General features: G+C 38.0%; 2 protein-coding genes across 3 annotated transcripts in view; one reads left to right on the top strand and one right to left on the bottom strand.

Annotated features, from left to right (window-relative positions):
- Window positions 1–930, bottom strand: part of LOC135199532 (glycerophosphocholine phosphodiesterase GPCPD1-like) — a 157750-nt gene extending 156820 nt beyond the window's left edge. The window contains exon 1 of the mRNA XM_064227664.1: window positions 792–930. The gene's annotated coding sequence lies outside the window, so the exon portion shown is untranslated. The remainder of the gene's footprint in view (window positions 1–791) is intronic.
- LOC135199534 (probable serine/threonine-protein kinase dyrk2) overlaps window positions 1–11461 on the top strand; it is a 42392-nt gene extending 30931 nt beyond the window's left edge. The window contains exons 4-9 of one of the 2 annotated variants that reach the window (XM_064227675.1): window positions 834–1041; window positions 3482–3621; window positions 4293–4445; window positions 5005–5099; window positions 5533–5646; window positions 10106–10245. In XM_064227675.1, coding sequence (XP_064083745.1) covers window positions 834–1041; window positions 3482–3621; window positions 4293–4445; window positions 5005–5099; window positions 5533–5542 — 606 coding nt within the window. In that variant the 3' untranslated portion in view covers window positions 5543–5646; window positions 10106–10245. Of the gene's footprint in view, window positions 1–833; window positions 1042–3481; window positions 3622–4292; window positions 4446–5004; window positions 5100–5532; window positions 5647–10105 lie in introns of both variants that reach the window. The other variant, XM_064227674.1, reaches the window with a different exon arrangement.
- The last annotated feature ends 8480 nt before the right edge of the window (window positions 11462–19941 follow it).

Genomic DNA, 19941 nt, shown 5'->3' on the forward strand with positions numbered 1-19941 from the left:
CTCCATGTAATCAATACAAAGCCTTTTGTTTACCCTTTTCGGAATAATCCTCAAAAATACTATGAAAAAACAAATCCTTTATTCAGTTTTCCTCCAAAATAAAAAATATAAAAAAGTTTTCGTTGACTTTTTTTATTATCCTCCAGAATAAAAAAGAAAACCTTTTTATTTACATTTGTTCAATTATAGCCCAGAATACTAAAGAAGCTCTTTTTTTTTATCCTCCAAAATAAAAAATGAAAGCCTTTTTATTTATATTTTTCTAAATTATCCCCCAAAATGCTATGAAATGCGAACCCTTTAATTATATTTTTAAATTATAAATTACAAAAAAATTAACTTTTGTTTACCTTTTCTTCAGTTATCCTCAAAAATAATAAAAACGAACCCTTTCGATAATTTTTAAACAAATTATTTTCACTACTTTTATATTTAAACTTCAAATTAATCAAAACAGAGCCTTTCATTTACCTTTCGTTTCCATTGCCTCCAAAACAGCGTGAAAAGAAACCCTTCTTTTAATTTATAAACAAATTATGTTCACTCATTTCACATTATCCTCAAACCAATTACCTCCAAACCTCCAAAACAGCATGAAATGAAATACTTCTGTTAATTCATAAACAAATTATCTTCACATTTCAAATCATCCTAAAAAAATCAAAACAGAGACTTTTATTTACCTATCGTTTCAATTCCCTTCAAAACAGTATGAAAAACAAACTCTTCATTTATTTCAAATCAATCCAAAATATAATCAAAACAAACCTTGTCGAGCCCCCTTAGTTTACCTTTTTTGACAGCTGTCACTTAACGCCCGGTCTTTCATTCAGGTGGCGGTCAGCCAGCGCCTGCTGCCGCTGAGGTGCGTCGTCTGCCGCGCCAAAATCCTGAGGCTCCGTCAGGCTCGGGACGTCCCCTTCCCAACGTCCGTGTCTCAGTACTCCATGACGGCGGCGGCGGCCATGGCGGCTTCGAGCAGGTGCATGCCTACCTCCATATCCCTCTATTCCTTCGGGTCGGGATCTTCCGGCATATCAGGTAAGGTATCGAATGTAAGCAATCCGGTAACGGACACTTTTGAATCACTCTTTCACTTTTCCACAGCCAGACTGAGCTTAGGGGTGAGCATCTTTTGAATGTTTAGAAAAAGCATAGATGATGGCTTTTGAAATGTTGAAGAAAGACCAGATGAGGGCTTCAGGATTTTTTCTCTAGGGGTCATATGGCATATTAGTTACCGTACTGACTTTACTTACAACAACACCACAAATACTTTTTTAAATCAGTTGCATGGTCTTCAATGGACGAAACAGAGTGTGCCTATGGGTAAGCATCTTTTGAATGTTTAAGAAAATCATCTTTCGAGTATTAAAAAAATCTTTTGAATGCTTTTAAAAAAAATTTATAATTGAAGGCTAGGAAAATTTTAATGCATACTATTCCTCGGGATCTTATGGTATGTTAGTTACTGTACTGACTGTAGACGACAAAACAATAAACACTGTTTGAATCACTGGTGCACAGTCTCCAACGGACTTAACAAACTATACTCTTGTTTTTTTTCAATCTGTACATCCGCCTGTGGTGTTTGCGCATGGTATCAATGCGTCCAGGGCTTTAAACAATATCCTATTTCGAATATTAACGGTGTAATTCGCATACAGTAAATTATTAAAACACTTTTCAGTTGCAAATGTATACCCAGATATCCTTTTATTTACCTAAAACTTACACATAGCGTAACTATTTAAAACCCGGGATGCAGTGTTACCATGCGCGACCACCACAGGCTGATGGACAGATGGAAAAAAACAGAGTATAGACCTAGGGGGAAGCATCTTTTGACTGTTGCAATTCAAAAAGGTTTTATTTTATTGTGCGTCCCTTCGATAAAGACTACTGATAGCCTCTTAGCTTACAACACACCCCAGTATCTATAGTTAAAGCCTTTTCTCTCATTTTCCATGGCAACTGGTTCAGTTCTATCCAAACCATGTTGGTCTGCCCACCTCCCCTCCACAGTATCCTCTCTCACCGCCTTTCACTCTTCAACTTCTAAACCATTACAGTTCTTATAGTCCCCTGGGCCATTGGTTCTATTCTGTCTCAAACATGCCGAGCTAGCAGGTATAAGTCTCATAAGAGGTTACTTCTGACATTATTATTATTATTATTATTATTATTATTATTATTATTATTATTATTATTATTATTATTATTATTATTATTAACCAAGACCCTTTCTTAACAAGTCAAATTAATATTATTCAATAAAATCATTGTTTCAAAGCAGCCAGTTTCTCTCATGACTACATTACAATTTTAGTGATGTGTCTCAGTTGTGTCCCACGACAGTGCTTGCAGTAATGACTCTCAGTCATTCCCGATGACTCGGAAGCGACGTAACAATGATTCATCCTTGTCAATTGGATTTCTTTGTGACAAATGCATACCTAGTATTGATTAATTGACATCGTAGGGGATATAAATTACCTTAATTCAGGTATAAGTTTCATAGGTATTTCCTTAGGCAATGATTCAATACGATGAAATAATTCATTAAAATAAGTTAGTAACTTCAACAATGGATCGGTATAATGAGACAATGAATAATATTTAGTTGATAGCAATTAATGATAATTTAATGGCTCACTTGTGAATGCTTTCGAGGAGTATGCAAAATTGTTCGACTACCATTTGGCAAGCTGCCTCCACTAGAGAGAAAGTTGCCAGCTAGCTCATTATTAAGATACTTCCCATATTGTTTCTCGTATAACTTTTCTATTGAGGCTTTTGTATTGTTCAGCTTAAAACCGAGAAGACATTAGGAAGTCCTGATAAATTACTAGAATAACCAGAGGGTCTACCCCATATGCTTTCCTCTCCAAATTCAACACATTTATTTATCATCTTCCCTTTATGCATTGATGTTAATAAACTATAATTTCAACCACCCCACCCCCAGCACAAAAAGGATGCTCCCCTGTAGGAGGGTAGTGCCATCAGTGGACCTCATGTGGTGCGCTGTAGGCATTACTTAAGGTTCTTTGCAGCGTGCAACCACTTTCGTTCCTTTTACTGTACCTCCTTCCATATTCTTTCTTCCTTTTACTTTCCACCCTCTCCTAATACTTGATTCGTAGTGCAACTGCTTTGAGGTTTTCCTCCTGTTACACCTTTCAAACCTTTAACTGTCCATTTCCATTTCAGCGCTGAATGACCTCACAGGTCCCAGTGCTTGTTCTTTGGCCTGAATTCTATATTCAACTCAACTAAAAGGAAGCAAGCTCCCTCCGGTGGCTCTCGGGCCTCTTGGTAACCCACGACTGCTTGCACAAGACCTCTCCATATTCACGTTCCCCTGTTGATGCTGCGTCTCTCCTCCAGTTATTCTCAGGAACCTCCACTTCCAATTCTCTCAGATCTAAAAGGTTGTTCTGAGAACTTTGTCTAATGAGGATCTCCTCCTCCAAACCAGGGATCTCCAACGTGAGCAGCGCGAGCAGCAACAGCGGAGGGTCCTACTACAGCACAGGGATACGTGGGAAGTTCAGCAGGCAGATCCCGACGGGCGGCTGTAACAGCGTCAGCGGTAACAAACGGCTTCAGGGCAAAAAGGTTTGTTTTATATCTGCAGACTAACTCATTACTTCACCTGCATTTGCTGCCTCTTTTCACAGTCGCCGGTTGATGAAGTTGTTGTCCGCAACCACTGGTCACATCACGTCTCATTTGTGTCTTCTTTTCTGAATTCAATTTCCACACCAAACTAGTCACTCTCCTGTTTACAGATTCACTTAAAAGCTTCTGTTTGTTTATAATATCACCTTCAGTACCACAATACAATAGATGCGACATCTCAATAAATTCCACTTTTAGCTTGCTCCAGATTCATGTCATTTATGTTGGGTCTGGTCGGTACTTGGAAGTGCAAACAACTTCAAAGACTAGTCGAGATTGGCTAAAGAGGCCTTTGAACAGTGGTTTGACTGTATTCTGTAAATTCATTGCATATCCTCTAGTTTAGTTTAGCCTCAATGTGTTATACCAACTCTAGCGCATTGTCCTCTAAGTTGACTTAGCCTCAACTTGTATGCATTTCTGGTTGCTGCAGATCTATCTAACCTCAACTTTAATGGCAATGGTAACTAGAAACACCAGTAGTGGTAAGAGCCATCTGTGGCATCAGTATTGTTACTACCTAACCACAGTAATGTTAGCAGCAGAGGGCTTCTCCCTCCAAACACGTCTCCCCCAACCACTCATCACTCCTCCTCACCTCCCGACAGGTCTCGAGCAAGAGCGGAGCGCGGAGCAAAGAGCCGCTGATCAAAGGTCTTCCCCAGATCCACATCGACGAGTACCGGGAGATCCCCTGCAGACCCGCGCCCGTATCCCGTCCACCCAGGGTCCACATAAGGGAGAACAAAGTCGCTCCTCAGGTGATCCATCGAGCGGACCGTTGCTACTTGGGCTGTCACCCGAGTGACGGTGGCTTCACAGTTTCACAGTTTCATGGTTTCACAGTTTCTTTCTTATCAGTAATGTATGGAAGTGCACAGCTGTATTGTGAGCAATTTTATGCTTCCTTTTGTTCTATGGAGTGAAGAAGTTGCTTGTAATGTATGATGCTAGCCAAGTTTTCTTGCATTTATTGTAAAGCTGTCCTAATATATGTAGTATATATATATATATATATATATATATATATATATATATATATATATATATACATATACAGTAGTCCCCCAAAATATGCAGCACACACGCAATCTTTGACAGCAAATGTAAGGAGCAGAATATGACGTAACAATTACAACTTTTACATACTATCACATAGCACATGTTAAAATGTATGAAAACTATTTTGTAAATATTTCTGCTGTTAGTTACTAGAAAGAATAAACATTTATGTCATTATTTACTTTAACAATCTTATTCAAACACGAACGTGAGCGCCTCCCTCGACGAGTTAATTCCTAACCTTTCTCTTCCTGGCAGGAGTCCCTAGGAAGGCTTCCCACCATCAAGGAATACACGGAATTCATTTCGGACAAGGAGTTCGAGAAGGAGAAGTCGTCCTCTACTAGAATAAGGTAAAGCGTCCGGCGCAGCGTCGTCTGCCCCCTACCCATTTGGAATCTTGATTCACTCCAAATAGAGCCATGTATAAAATTGAAGGCTGATTTTATCCCCCAAAATAATAACATGTAAGGTGGTCATGATAAAGAAATACTCATAAGGCCAAGCATTTTCATAATGTATTTACTCAGTTACACTCAGTATTTTTTGCATAAGATTTTGTTTCCAAAGCTTATTTTTTTTAAACCATATATAGTCTTCAAAACAGGCTAGGCTTACCTTTTAGAAGTCATTTATATATAGCTATGTAAAAGATTTGAATGATCTCTTAAATATATACAGGAATATCAAAGCATTTTCAGTATAAAATGAAAACACACCTATATAGTTTGCACACTGTTTTTTGATCATTAACCTCTCCCTGTGGCCTATTATTATTATACGCAGAGCTTTGTAAGAGAAAATGGATGTTTCTCGGGGGGAGAGTGAAAGGGGTAACTGCAGCAAAGCGTAATACACCACCATCTTGGGTTTGGAGAGAGAAATCTAAACTACCAAAGAGTTAAGTGATTGCTTGGTTGGAGGAGGGCAATTCATCAGTGTTCAGTGTTCGAAAGATAACCTCTTCACTATCAATTATGTAAAAAAAAAAAAACTTTCATTGCTATCATAACCATAATGCCTTAGCTCTTATACAGTTGGGTAAGGTTCCAGTCCAAATAAATATGGCAGGTGATGGATGAGAAGTGGTTTACTGTCTTGGACAATCTTCCAAAAATTGCGTCACAGCATCAGTGCTTCCCAAGTGGCAGATTGGCTGCAGTCATTTTACATATTTGCATGCTTGAATGTCAATTTTTTTTTTTTTATCTCTGAGAGACACACAAAGCCAGTACACTGTGTTGTTCTGAAGTTCTCTGTAATGTCATGTTTTTGCCAGCACATTTTCAAAGAAACTTTTACGCTTCATTATTTTCCATATTGCTGTTCTTACGCTCTAAATTTTTTGCAGTTACATGTAGATTTGTACCTGCATTAGCTACCTACCAATGGAAAGTGTTTGACAGTTAGGGCAATTTGGACAGAACAGAGTTCTGGGTAACTTGTCCAGTTTTCGTAAGGAAGTATATTTGTGTAAAGAGCAGTTCTTTCTTGTAAGCTGGGTAGAATTACCTCATAACTTCAATTTTGTAAAATGGGGTACCTTTATATAATTTGGGTGATTTTTTTTAATAGCAGTATAGAGAAGTAGATCTTCATGTAGAGACCATTTTTGTAAGTCTAGCAGTGACCTTTTGCAAGTTGGTACGCAAATAGGTGATTCTCATAGTCCAAGGGGGACACCACCTTGCAAAAGACCAGAATATCAAGAGCTCCAGAACTCGCTAAACTGAAACTGCCAGAAAATGTGGATGACGAAATCATAAAAAAAAAACTGAGAACTGGATATAACAGTGTGCTGGGTACTGAATAGGTACAAACACTGGTAATTTCATCAGTAGGTTACCTCAAGAATTGGAGAAAATTGAAGAGAATATGTGTTTGTGTGTTTGTGCAGTGCTGGTAGGTGCCTTAGATTAAAAGATTTTCAATTCCAGATTCTTAAACTTCGCCTTACATTGCTTTTATTATTACAATTATTATTAGTCAGAAGATGAGCCTACTGTATTCATATGGAACAAACCTACAGGGACACCTAACTTGAAATTTACACCTGCTTTGTCAGAGGCGATAATTCTTCAGATTGCCATATAACTAGAATAAAGATAGTTAGATTTATCGACAGTGGATATTTGCATGCTTGTAACTTTGCCAGAGAACAAATGTTTACAGGAGTTTCCCCACAGAAGCAAGTCAGCGTCTGTTGTGACCAGTGGGCACTGGAGTATACAAATATGTGTGTGCAACTGTGTGTGTATGCATGTGCGTGTGTTTTTACTAATGCCATAGAATATTATATATATACTGTATATTTTATACAACCTACATGATCAAATTTATCTAAGAAGCCTTACCCAAGTGTCTAAGAGTTCCAAGGTTGCTTGTGTGCGCTGAAGACATTGGCTCATGATTGTTGTGAATCACATTTGTGTAGGTACATATTAATGCACATTACATTTTTTAAGTGTTTCTCTCTCTCTCTCTCTCTCTCTCTCTCTCTCTCTCTCTCTCTCTCTCTCTCTCTCTCTCTTCTGCATCTACATTTTTAAATGCCTAGTTTCTTTCTCAGTACAAACCAGCTTTCCTCCTGTTTACTATTCGCCCTCTCTCTCTCTCTCTCTCTCTCTCTCTCTCTCTCTCTCTCTCAAAGCAATTGACCGCAGAGCTTTCTCCAAGCTTATTAACCCCCTCCCCTACCCGCCCCCCTTTCAAAGATGTAGCTAGTGTGTTTATATGACAGAGACATTATGAGAGAAAAAAATATTTTCAATTTCTCTTCGTGTCACAATTATTTACAAGTCTGTGGATGACGTCACAGGAAAATTCTGCAGCTTTAGCAAGTAATGTTGTATCCATAAATTATATTTTCAGATATTTATGGAGGTTTTGCGAAACACCATGGAGTCTTTTATATGTTAATATGGGTCAGATTTTTTTTTTTTTTTTATCGCACTGGGATCATCACTTGAGATGGGGGTGGGTTTGAACAGCAGACATTTTACCTTTAAAATATGGTAATGAATACCGTATAAATAAAATAAATAAATAGATAAATAAAAAATAAAACAAAACTGAAGATGGCTTGGCAAGTTGTCTCACATTATGAGATTTTTTCTCAGTCACTAATTTTTTTTCCTTTTTTACGCCATATATTTCTATTCATGGTGATTTTCAAGTCTAAAAACATTTTACAAGCCAGTAGATCTTTCTAGCACATTTTACAGGCAAAAATCGTGCAGTAATTAGCTCTAAATTACAAAAGATGAGTAGGAATATGGTATCAATTCATCCTAACATACCTTAGCCACTACCTAGAAGTTGTTTTAGTCAAGATTAACGAAAAACAGATCAAGAAACCGAGAGAAAACCAAAGGGAACTGAAAACTTGGATTCATAGTAGTAATAGTAGGCACGAGCCTTTGCATCAGCTCCCCCTCAGAGAGAAATGGTGAGAAGCTGCAGAAGATTCCTGTCCTCCTGTGTCCTCTGCCTCTTAATTTCTTCCTCTTCCTCTTCCTACTCCTCTTCCTCTTCCTTCTCCTCCTCTTGGTTCCTCCAAAGCCATGGCATGAGCATGAAAAAATATATATTCTCTCCTCTCTTAAATACATAGAGAACATGGACACCTTGACACAAGATTTGCATTTAGACTCTGCGTCTATGTGTGTATATCTTTGCATATATATATATATAATATATATATATATATCTATATATATATATATTAAATATATATAATTACATATACATTATTATATATATATATTATATATATATACACTGAAATGTGAGAGATAAGCTCATATTTCTATTGTCGCAAGGAGTGTCATACACATACAATTTATTCACACCAATCTATCTGGTGGTTGCCATGTGTACGATGCTTCCTGGTGACCATAGGAAGCATATCTCTCATTTAACTGTGAGTGGGTAATTCTATGTGCATAGCTATGCATACACATACACGCTCACTAACATACATACACACACACATCAACATACATACATACACAAACAAAGGATGTGTCCTGATCTATACTAATCTATCCGTTCAAGTCTAGATTAAGAAAAGCTGATTCTCTTTGCAACTCCCCTTTCCCTCCCATGACTAAATATAACACCCCATCCACCCCTCTCCCCCGCCCCCCTCCATTAAACAGCTACCCTCGCCTACCCCGTGAAGAACACACCCCCCTACCCCCCAACAACCACCTCGCAATACCCACCCAAGAAGCCCCTCTCTATATGGTTTTTTTTTTTTAAAGAAATGGAAAATTTATCGTTCACTTCACAGCATGTAACGTTCAAAAGAAGCCTTGAGTCGGAAGGGTGACGGTGAGTTACTGGACGAAACATTTTGACAAATTCCAAATCGAAATGACAATTTTCCCCTCATTATTTTTTCCCCCGTAACTGGCGATTTCAAACATTCCTTTTTTTCACTCTTAACTGCAAAATTTTTTAAATGTTTTAATATATATATATATATTCTTTTAGTGTGGGGGGAGGGGTAATTCTCTCAACCCTTCCGGATCAAAAACCCTTATGAAGAAGGCTTCATGAAACACACACCCTCCGTTATTTAATTATTAATTATATATGAATATGATTCAGTGTTGTTTTCATGATTTATATATACTTTCATGAAGTTACGATAATTATCGCTTAAGTATTTTTCCAATTTGACAATATTATTATTATTATTATTATTATTATTATTATTATTATTATTATTATTATTGATTTTGTTGTTATTGCTGTTCTTTGTATTATTATCATGTTTTTAATCATTTACAATGCTTTAATTTTCCATTATGAAATTGATTTATTAATATTATTATTATTATTATTATTTTATTATTATAGCTGTTCTCTCAGTACCACCGCAGCATTTATATATCACTCTTAACCAAAAAAATATGCACCTTTTTTAATCCCTTCTACACGATTATTCAATAAACTAAGAAATTCGTCCTCAGTCAGTTATTATGTAATATCCAGAAGCTAATAATGATTCAGTCTTAATTAGGTTGTTTATGAATTAGATCAGTCTTGTCATAATATATCTTTAGCAGATTTTCATAGACTCAAGAACTTTGATGTCACTTTTGTGTGGAGAACATGTTGGTAACATATCTATTGCAATTATGGTTTAGATCAAGCTAAGCAAATTAACTTCTCTCATCATTAGAGTAATGATATGTGATTTGCTTTTGTTTCTGTCTTGAGAAAATCCCAGATTTGTTGTAGTTATTGAAAGAGAATGTCAGATTTAACATAGTTCATTTAGGCTGATGATGTTGATGATGATAACGACTTGTCCGAACGCCACTGACCTCGGCTTCGTCTTCTCGAACAGATGTGCGCAAAAGCTCGTAAGCCAAATCGAACACCACCACCATGGAGTCCTCCCCCAGCAGCAGAGAACTCGGAGCCCCAGGGGAACCTCATCCTCCCCCTCCCCCTCCTCAATGTCCCCAGCGCCCTCCCAAGCCAGGTCACACATAACGGTCGCCGCCGTCACTAGTCCTACAACCGCCGGAATACCCAGAGGGACCAACAACAGAACGTCCTCCTCTTCCCGCGTCGTTCCTCCACAAGCGCGGGTCCTTCCCAGGTCCCCTTCGACGTCGTCGGGAAGCGGCTCGAGGGCAGGAACCTCCTACACCGATAGGAAGTCCCACAGCGGCGGAGCCACGATGGGCCGGAGAGAGTCTTCCTCCTCGGCCGTCTCCCTCCGGAGCAACGTCTCGCACGGGAGCGTCAGCTCCGTGCGAAGTAGCGCCTCGGCCAAGAGCGGGTCTTCGGTTAGGAGCGGCAGTGCGTCTCTCAGGGCCTCCATGACTTCCTCCTCCCGCCACGGAGGGCCGTCCCCTGCCAAGAAGAACTCCTCCTCCTCGTCCTCGACCAAGAACTCCTCCGCCCCGTCCAAGTCCTCGGACTCGAACAACAAGTCCGGCTCGTCCTCGAGGAAGGACTCCGAGGGCAAGGGGGTGCGGAGGAAGGACGCGGCGGCCGACGGGAAGGGCGGGGGGAACGACAAGCGAGGCAAGACGACCAAGGGGGAGAGCAAAATCAAGGCGCTGAAAAAGAGGTTCGAGGGGAAGGAGTACCACAGACTGCAGTAGCTCAAAACAAAAGACGAAAGGTTCCCGCGACGTGCTGTGCAGACAGAAACATTATTAAACAAAAAGACGAAAAAAAACTTTCCCTGTAGCAATACGGTTGTTTCAGAGACCACGTTGAACGTAGATATGGAGGTTTTGCTGTGTTATGAAATACTTCGTTAGCAATAATACTATTGATAATAATAATTAATAATAATAAAATAACAAACACAAATTCCTAGTCGAGTGGATATTGCAATACCTGTATCAATACCTGTTTGTTTACTCTCAGTCCCCCGATGACCCTTAAGAATGGAAAAAAAAAATGTTCCAGTTTGTGTTTTGTCAGACAACTAAAGATATATATGGAGAGAAAAAAAAAATAATGTTTTGAGTGTGGTTCAAATGCCAGCTAGGGCTCTCCTTTCGCACCAGACGCCCGAAACTGTGAAAGTGTCTTCGCGCGGAGAAAAAAAGTCTCGGTTCCTGAGTCCTGGCAGTGGCGTCTACGCTTACGCCTGGCGTTTAAGACCCTGCCCACCACCACGTTTCCGTTCACTTTTTCGAAATGTCTGCTACAGGACGTTCCTCCTCCTCCTCCTCCTCCTCCTCCTCCTCCTTCTTCTTCTTCATCTTCTTCGATTATTCTTAGATTAGATTCATGTACTTTAATGAAATCTCGACTGTATCTATAGCAATCTTTCCGTTGACGCTAGGAGACAGACAGGCAGACGTATAAGTGTATAGATCATTGTATACAGACAGACAAAGGTAGGTTGTTAGCGAGTAGGTACTGTATAGCTTATGTGACAGACAGCAGATACATAAAAGATACATATATTGGTAGAAAGCCAAGTAGACTGAAGAGGCGGATTTAACGATAGACGGAGGAGAGAGACTCATGTCAGCAGAAAGAGAGAAATGACTAGAATTAATCAAAATAAATGTACATGAAAAAAACCTTGTTCACGAAGGCTGGAGCTTCGTTCATGAGGTCTGCAGCCTCGTTCATGAAACCTGGGACTTCGTTCATGAGGTCTGCAGCCTCGTTCATGAAACCTGGGGCTTCGTTCATGAGGTCTACAGCCTCGTTCATGAAACCTGGGGCTTCGTTCGTAAGTTCTGCAGTTGCGCTCATGAAGGCTGGAGCTTCGTTCACGAAGTCTGCAGCCTCGTTCATGAAACCTGGAGCCACGTTCATGAGGTCTACAGACTTGTTCATAAAGGCTGGAGCTTCGTTCACAAGGTTTACAGACTTGGTCATGAAACCTGGAGCCGCGTTCATGAAGGTTGAAGCCTCGTTCACGAGGTCTGTAGCCTTGTCATGAAACCTGGATCCTCCTTCATGAAGGTTGAAGCCTCGTTCATGAAGGATGAAGCCTCGTTCACGAAAGGTGGAGCCTCGTTCATGAAGGTTGAAGCCTCGTTCACGAAAGGTGGAGCCTTGTTCACGAGGTCTGTTGGCTCGTTCATGAAGGTTGAAGCCTCGTTCATGATAGCTGGAGCCTCGTCCATGAGGTTTACAGCCTAGTTCATGAACGCTGCAGCCTTGTTCATGAAGGAATAAGAAGATTAAAACACAAATACAGCATGTCCATATTTAGTAGGGAAAATGTATAACCCTGTGTGTGTTATAATTAGTGAATTGCAATAATATTAAGACGGACAAAGATATTATAAAGTAAAATATCAATTCTGAGTCGAAATAAGTTAAAAATGTTATGTCAGGAAGAAGGAAGTGGATCAATCTTATATATACAGTGTTCTCCAGTTTTATGAGAAAGGCCGTTACTGCTTGTTTCCGCAGATGAGGTACCTGATAAGAAATCATTTTACATAAATGGTAGGACACTGTAAAAGGATAATTGTCAAAGCATCAGAATAATGGCAACTGGAACGCAAAGAAAATTCAAATCGGTTACAGTTAAAAATTGTACGCTTTATTTTTTTATAATTAGATTCCAACATCACTGAGGTTTGCTGGTCTGAGAAAGGTTACAGACGAAGAAAGAGAAGACAAAACAAATCAGGATTCGTATTAATGGTCATTGTTCAGTCCATCCCAGGATTTGACGCAGAAGATGCGTTTTCTCTCATAAGAGTGAAATGCCTATGATAATGGATGCTTTGACAGAGCAATCAAGTGTTGCAATCATTCCTCATCAGCTTTTCTTGACATTAAAATGGAAATCTTTAGTCAAATATCTTTCCAGAACAAGGATTCATGGATTGCTGTGACTGAGGATGCGAGCAACACGTTTGTTATGAACAAATAAACTTCGCAATGCAATGCAGCGTGGATTTCTCTCGCTAAGGATGGTCAGTGCCACTTTCCAGACAAGTGGAGTCCTTCCACCCTTCTCCTCTAGGTGATTAACCTCCCCCTCAATGCCAAGATAGATGAGCTTCCCCATTTTTTCCATTTTCTGCTGTTCTTAGGTGACCCTTCCCCTTCTGATATAGAGGTATCTAGCATCTTGTCCTCTCCTGTGGACAGAGAGTTGCCATCCAAGAAATTATCCCAGATATCTACCCTAATTTACTCATCTTAGACTTACTTCCACTTAGCAACGCAGTCAGTCAGCGGAAAGGGCGTAAAGTTTCCAGACTTAATGGTGATTATCTTATCATTCTTGCAATTTCTCAGTAAATCTTCCAGAACTGTATTTTCTTCCTCTCTCGTAAGTGCAATATTTGAATAACGATAACCAGGATCTTAACAAAACTTTGGCATTAGTCTCGTTGCTATTTAGGTTTGGTTTGCCTGAGAAGTGCATTGGATGTTTATGCTTGGGAGACGAGGAAATTTAAGTGCGTAGAAATTCAGCAAGCAAGCCATTCGTTTCGGCTCTCTTTACTTGAAAATTGGCAAGCTCGTTGCTGCTTGGCAACTCATGACATGGCTGAGAGTTGCCCGTTTGGGATATTAGTAGATAGATTAACGTCGTCGATATTCTTGATTTTTATTATGCAAAACTGACATATCTCTCTCTCTCTCTCTCTCTCTCTCTCTCTCTCTCTCTCTCTCCCCCACTGTGGGATTTGTTCTTGAATTCAGCGCCCAAATCCTGAGAAATATCAGTTACCTTACTCCCTCCTTTTTGCCACCTTAGAATAAACAGATACCATAGACAAATTTATATATATATATTTTATCACATAAACGGTAGTTCTTAACATCAAAAATGTGAAAGTTTGTGAAATAAATGAATAAATATGATTACAAATGTGGCTGATTATTATAGAATCATTCAGTAGGCAAGACGGATAATATGCGTTCTTCAAAACGAACTCTATACTCAGCTTGAAAAATGAGTTACCTGGTTAATATTCTACTCACAAGATGAGTCATCTGGTTCATATCTCTTGAGAGAAGAAACAACTGGTTAATATTCTACCAGGGAGATGAGTGTCCTGGTTAATGTTCTAAACTGAAATATGAGTCTCCATGTTCATATTCTTACTGAAGGATGAGTCATCTGGTTAATGTTTTAACAGAAAATTTGTCATCTGGTTAATGTTTTATCAGAAAATGAGTCGCCTTGGTCAAATTTAACTTGAAAAATGAGTCACCTGGTTAACATTCTGTCTCAAAGATGAGTTACCTGGTTAATATTCTAATAAGTCACCTGGTTAGTGCTTGACTTACCTGATGAATGTTTCACCTGACAAATGGCCAATGTTTGACCTGAAAAATTAGTTTAATGTTCAGTCTGACAAATGATTTTTCTGGGTAATGTTAGACCTGACCATTTTATCCTCCTGGTTAATTGTTGACCTGACAAATGAATCTCCTGATTAATTTATGACTTGTCAAATGAGTTTTCTGGTTAATATTTCACCTGACAAAGAAGTTTCCTGGTTGATATTTGACCTAACAAATGAATTTCCTGGTTAATGTTCTACATGACAAATGAGTTTTCTGCTTAATGATTGACTTTACAAATGCGCTGCCTGGTTAATATTTGACCTGCCAAATTACTCTCCTGGTTAATGTTTGACCTGACAAATGAGTTTTCTGGTTAATATTTGTCATGAGAATGGAGTTTCCTGGTTAATGTTTGACCTGACAAATGAGTTTTCTGGTTAATGTTAGACCTGGCAAATGAGTTTTCTGGTTAATGTTTAACCTGACAATGGAGTTTTTTGGTTAATGTTTAACCTGACAATGGAGTTTTCTGGTTAATGTTTGACCTGACAAATGCTTTTCTGGTTAATGTTTGACCTGACAAATGAGTTTTCTGGTTAATGTTTGACCTGACAAATGAGTTTTCTGGTTAATGTTTGACCTGACAAAGGAGTTTTCTGGTTAATGTTAACCTGACAAATGCGTTTTCTGGTTAATGTTTGACCTGACAAATGAGTTTTCTGGTTAATGTTTGACCTAAGAAATGAGTTTCTGGTTAATGTTTGACCTGACAAATGAGTTTTCTACTAAATGTTTGACCTGACAAAGGAGTTTTCTGGTTAATGTTTGATTTGACAAATGAGTTTTCTGTTTAATGTTCGACCTGACAAAGGAGTTTTCTGGTTAATGTTTGACCTGACAAAGGAGTTTTCTGCTTAATGTTTGACCTAACAAAGGAGTTTTCTGGTTAATGTTTAACCTGACAAATGATTTTTCAGGTTAATGTTTGACCTGACAAAGGAGTTTTCTGCTTAATATTTGACCTGGCAAATGAGTTTTCTGGTTAATGTTTGACCTGACAAAGAAGTTTTCTGGTTAATGTTTAACCTGACAAATGAGTTTTCTGGTTAATGTTTGACCTGACAAAGGAGTTTTCTGGTTAATGTTTGACCTGACAAAGGAGTTTTCTTTTTAATGTTTGACCTGAAAATGAGTTTCCTGGTTAATGCTTGACCTGAGAATGGAGTTTACTGGTTAATGTTTGACCTGACAAATGAGTTTTCTGGTATATGTTTTACCTGACAAAAGAGTTTCCTGGTTAATGTTTGACCTGACAAATGAGAGTTCTGTTTAATGTTTGACCTGACAAATGAGTTTTCTGATTAATGTTTGATCTGACAAAGGAGTTTTCTGCTTAATATTTGACCTGATAATGGAGCTTTCTGGTTAATGTTTGACCTGACAAATGAATTTTCTGGTTAATGTTGGATCTGACAAATGACTTTCTGGTTAATATTTGCCCTGACAAAGGAGTTTTCTGCTTAATGTTTGACCTAAGAATGGAGTTTTCTGGTTAATGTTTGACCTGAGGATGGAGTTTTCTGATTAATGTTTGACATGACAAAGGAGTTTTCTGGTTAATGTTTAACCTGACAAATTATTTATCTGGTTAATGTTTGACCTGACAAACAAGTTTTCTGGTTAATGTTTGACCTGACAAATGAGTTTTCTGTTTAATGTTTGACCTGACAAAGGAGTTTTCTGGTTAATGTTTAACCTGACAAATTATTTATCTGGTTAATGTTTGACCTGACAAAGGAGTTTTCTGGTTAATGTTTGATCTGACAAATGAGTTTTCTGGTTGATGTTTGACCTGACAAAGGAGTTTTTTGCTTAATGTTTGACCTGACAATGGAGTTTTCTGGTTACTGTTTAACCTGACAAATGAGTTTCTGGTTAATGTTTGACCTGACAAAGGAGTTTTCTGGTTGATGTTTGACCTGACAAAGGAGTTTTTTGCTTAATATTTGACCTGAACAAATGAGTTTTTGGTAATGTCTTTGACCTGACAAACAAAGGAGTTTTTTTTTCTGGTTGAATGTTTGACCTGACAAAGGAGTTTTTTTGACTTAATTTTTTGACCTTTGACATCAACTGGAGTTTTCTGGTTAATGTTTAACCTGACAAATTATTTCTCTGGTTAATGTTTGACCTGACAAACGAGTTTTCTGGTTAATGTTTAACCTGACAAATTATTTATCTGGTTAATGTTTGAACTCACAAACGAGTTTTCTGGTTAATGCTTGACCTGGCAAATGAGTTTTCTGGTTAATGTTTGACCTGACAAAGGAGTTTTCTGGTTAATGTTTAACCTGACAAATTATTTATCTGGTTAATGTTTGACCTGACAAAGGAGTTTTCTGGTTAATGGTTGATCTGACAAATGAGTTTTCTGGCTGATGTTTGACCTGACAAAGGAGTTTTTTGCTTAATGTTTGACCTGACAATGGAGTTTTCTGGTTAATGTTTAACCTAACAAATGAGTTTCTGGTTAATGTTTGACCTGACAAAGGAGTTTCCTGGTTAATGTTTGACCTGACAAAAGGGTTTTCTGGTTAATGTTTGACCTGACAAAGGAGTTTTCTGCTTAATGTTTGACATGACAAATGAGTTTTCTTCTTAATTTTTGACCTGACAAATTAGTTTACTGCTTAATGTTTGACCTGACAAATGAGTTTTCTGCTTAATGTTTGACCTGACAAAGAAGTTTTCTGCTTAATGTTTAACCTGATAAATGAGTTTTCTGGTTAATGGTTGCCCTGACAAAGGAGTTTTCTGCTTAATGTTTCACCTGACAATGGATTTTTCTGGTTAATGTTTGACCTGACAAAGTAGTTTTCTGTTTAATGTTTGATCTGACAATGTAGTTTCCTGGTTAATGTTTAACCTGACAAATGAGTTTCTGGTTAATGTTTGACCTGACAAATGAGTTTCCTGGTTTATGTTTGACTTGATAAAGAGTTTTCTGGTTAATATTTGACCTGACAAATGAGTATTCTGGTTAATGTTTAACATGACAAATGAGTTTTCTGGTTAATGTTTGACCTGACAAAGGAGTTTTCTGGTTAATGTTTGACCTGAGAATGGAGTTTTCTGGATAATGTTTAACCTGCCAAGTGAGTTTTCCAGTTAATGTTAGACCTGACAAATGAGTTTTCTGGTTAATGTTTAACGTGACAAATGAGTTTTCTGGTTAATGTTTAACCTGACAAATGAGTTTTCTGGTTAATGTTTAACCTGACAATGGAGTTTTCTGGTTAATGTTTGACCTGACAAATGAGTTTTTTTCGGTTAATGTTAACCCCGACAATGGAGTTTTCCGGTTAATGTTTGACCGACAAAGGAGTTTCTGGTTAATGTTTGTTTACCTGGACAAATGGAGTTTGCTGGTTAATGTTTAACCTGACAAATGAGTTTTCTGGTTAATGTTTAACCTGACAATGGAGTTTTCTGGTTAATGTTTGACCTGACAAATGAGTTTTCTGCTTAATGTTTAACCTGACAATGGAGTTTTCCGGTTAATGTTTGACCTGACAAATGAGTTTCTGGTTAATGTTTGACCTGACAAAGGAGTTTCTGGTTAATGTTTGATCTGACAAAGGAGTTTTCTGTTTAATGTTTGATCTGACAAAGGAGTTTTCTGGTTAATGTTTGACCTGACAATGGAGTTTTTTCTGGCTTTAATTGTTTGACCATGACAAAGGAACGTTTTCTGGTTAATGTTTGACCATGACAAGAAAATGATTTTTTCTGGTGGTTAATCGTTTTGACCTGACCAAAGGAAAGGGTTTTCTGCTTAACAATTTGACCTGACCAAATGAGGTTTTTATGCGGTCAAATGTTTGACCTGACAAATGAGTTTTCCGCTTAAGGTTTGACCTGACAAAGGAGTTTTCTGGTTAATGTTTGACCTGAGAATGGACTCTCTGGGTTAATGTTTGACCTGTAAATGGAGTTTCCTCGTTAATATTTCACCTGACAAATGATTTTTCTGGTTAATGTTTGACCTGACAAATGAGTTTTCTACTAAATGTTTGACCTAACAAATGAGTTTCCTTGTTAATGTTGGACCTGACAAATGAGTTTTCTGGTTAATGTTTGACCTGACAAATGAGTTTCCTGATTAATGGTTGACCTGACAAATGAGTTTTCTGGTATATGTTTGACCTGACAAAGGAGTTTCCTGGTTAATGTTTGACCTGACAAATGAGAGTTCTGGTTAATGTTTGACCTGACAAATGAGTTTTCTGAGTAATGTTTGACCTGACAAAGGAGTTTTCTGCTTAATGTTTGACCTGATAATGGAGTTTTCTAGTTAATGTTTGACCTGACAAATGAGTTTTCTGGTTAATGTTTGATCTGAAAAATTACTTTCTGGTTAATGTTTGACCTGACAATGGAGTTTTCTGCTTAATGTTTGACCTGATAATGGAGTTTTCTGGTTAATGTTTGACCTGGGAATGGAGTTTTCTGATAAATGTTTGACCTGAGAAAGGAGTTTCTGGTTAATTTTAAACCTGACAAATGAGTTTTCTAGCTAATGTTTGACCTGACAAATGGAAGTTGGTGGACCGACAATAGAAGTTGTCGGTAATGTTTGACTGACACAAATGAGTTTCTGGTTAAGTTTGTCCTGGCAAAGGAGTTTTTGGTTAATGTTTGAACCTTGGCAATTGAGTTGTTTTCTGTTTAATGTTTGAACCTGACAAATGGAAGTTTTCTGGTTAATTAATTTGACCTGACAAAGGAGTTTTGTTGTTAATGTTGGAACCTTTGGACAATGGAAGGTTTTCTGGTTAAATGTTTGGACCCGCGGCCACAATGGAAGTTTTTTCCGCTTATTGTTTGGAATTTGGACCAACAAATTTAGTTTTCGGAATTAATGACCTTTGACATGAGTTTCCTGCTTAATGGTTTGATTTGGACAAAATTAGTTTCTTTTGGAATTTAATGTTTGGATTTGAAAAAAGGAAGTTTTTCTGCGTTAATGTTTTGACTTTTTGACAAAATGAGTTTCTGGTTAATGATAGACCTGACAAATGAGTTTTCTGGTTAATGTTTGACCTGACATTGGAGTTTTCTGGTTAATGTTTGACCTGACATTGGAGTTTTCTGGTTAATGTTTGACTTGACAAAGGAGTTTTCTGGTTAATGTTTGACCTGACAAAGGGGTTTTCTGGTTATGTTTGACCTGGACAAATTTGAAGCTGATTAATTTTTTCCACCTGACAAAGGAAAGTTTTCTGGTTAATTGTTTGACTGACCAAATTGAGGTTTTTCTGGGTAATGTTTGGATCCTGACAAATGAGTTTTTCTGGTGAGTTTTACCTGACAAAGGGAGTTTTTGCTAATGTTGACCTGACAAAGGAGTTTTCTGGTAATATGTTTGGACCTTGACAA

This window comes from Macrobrachium nipponense, chromosome 25, assembly GCF_015104395.2.
Source record: "Macrobrachium nipponense isolate FS-2020 chromosome 25, ASM1510439v2, whole genome shotgun sequence".
Lineage (NCBI taxonomy): Eukaryota > Metazoa > Arthropoda > Malacostraca > Decapoda > Palaemonidae > Macrobrachium > Macrobrachium nipponense.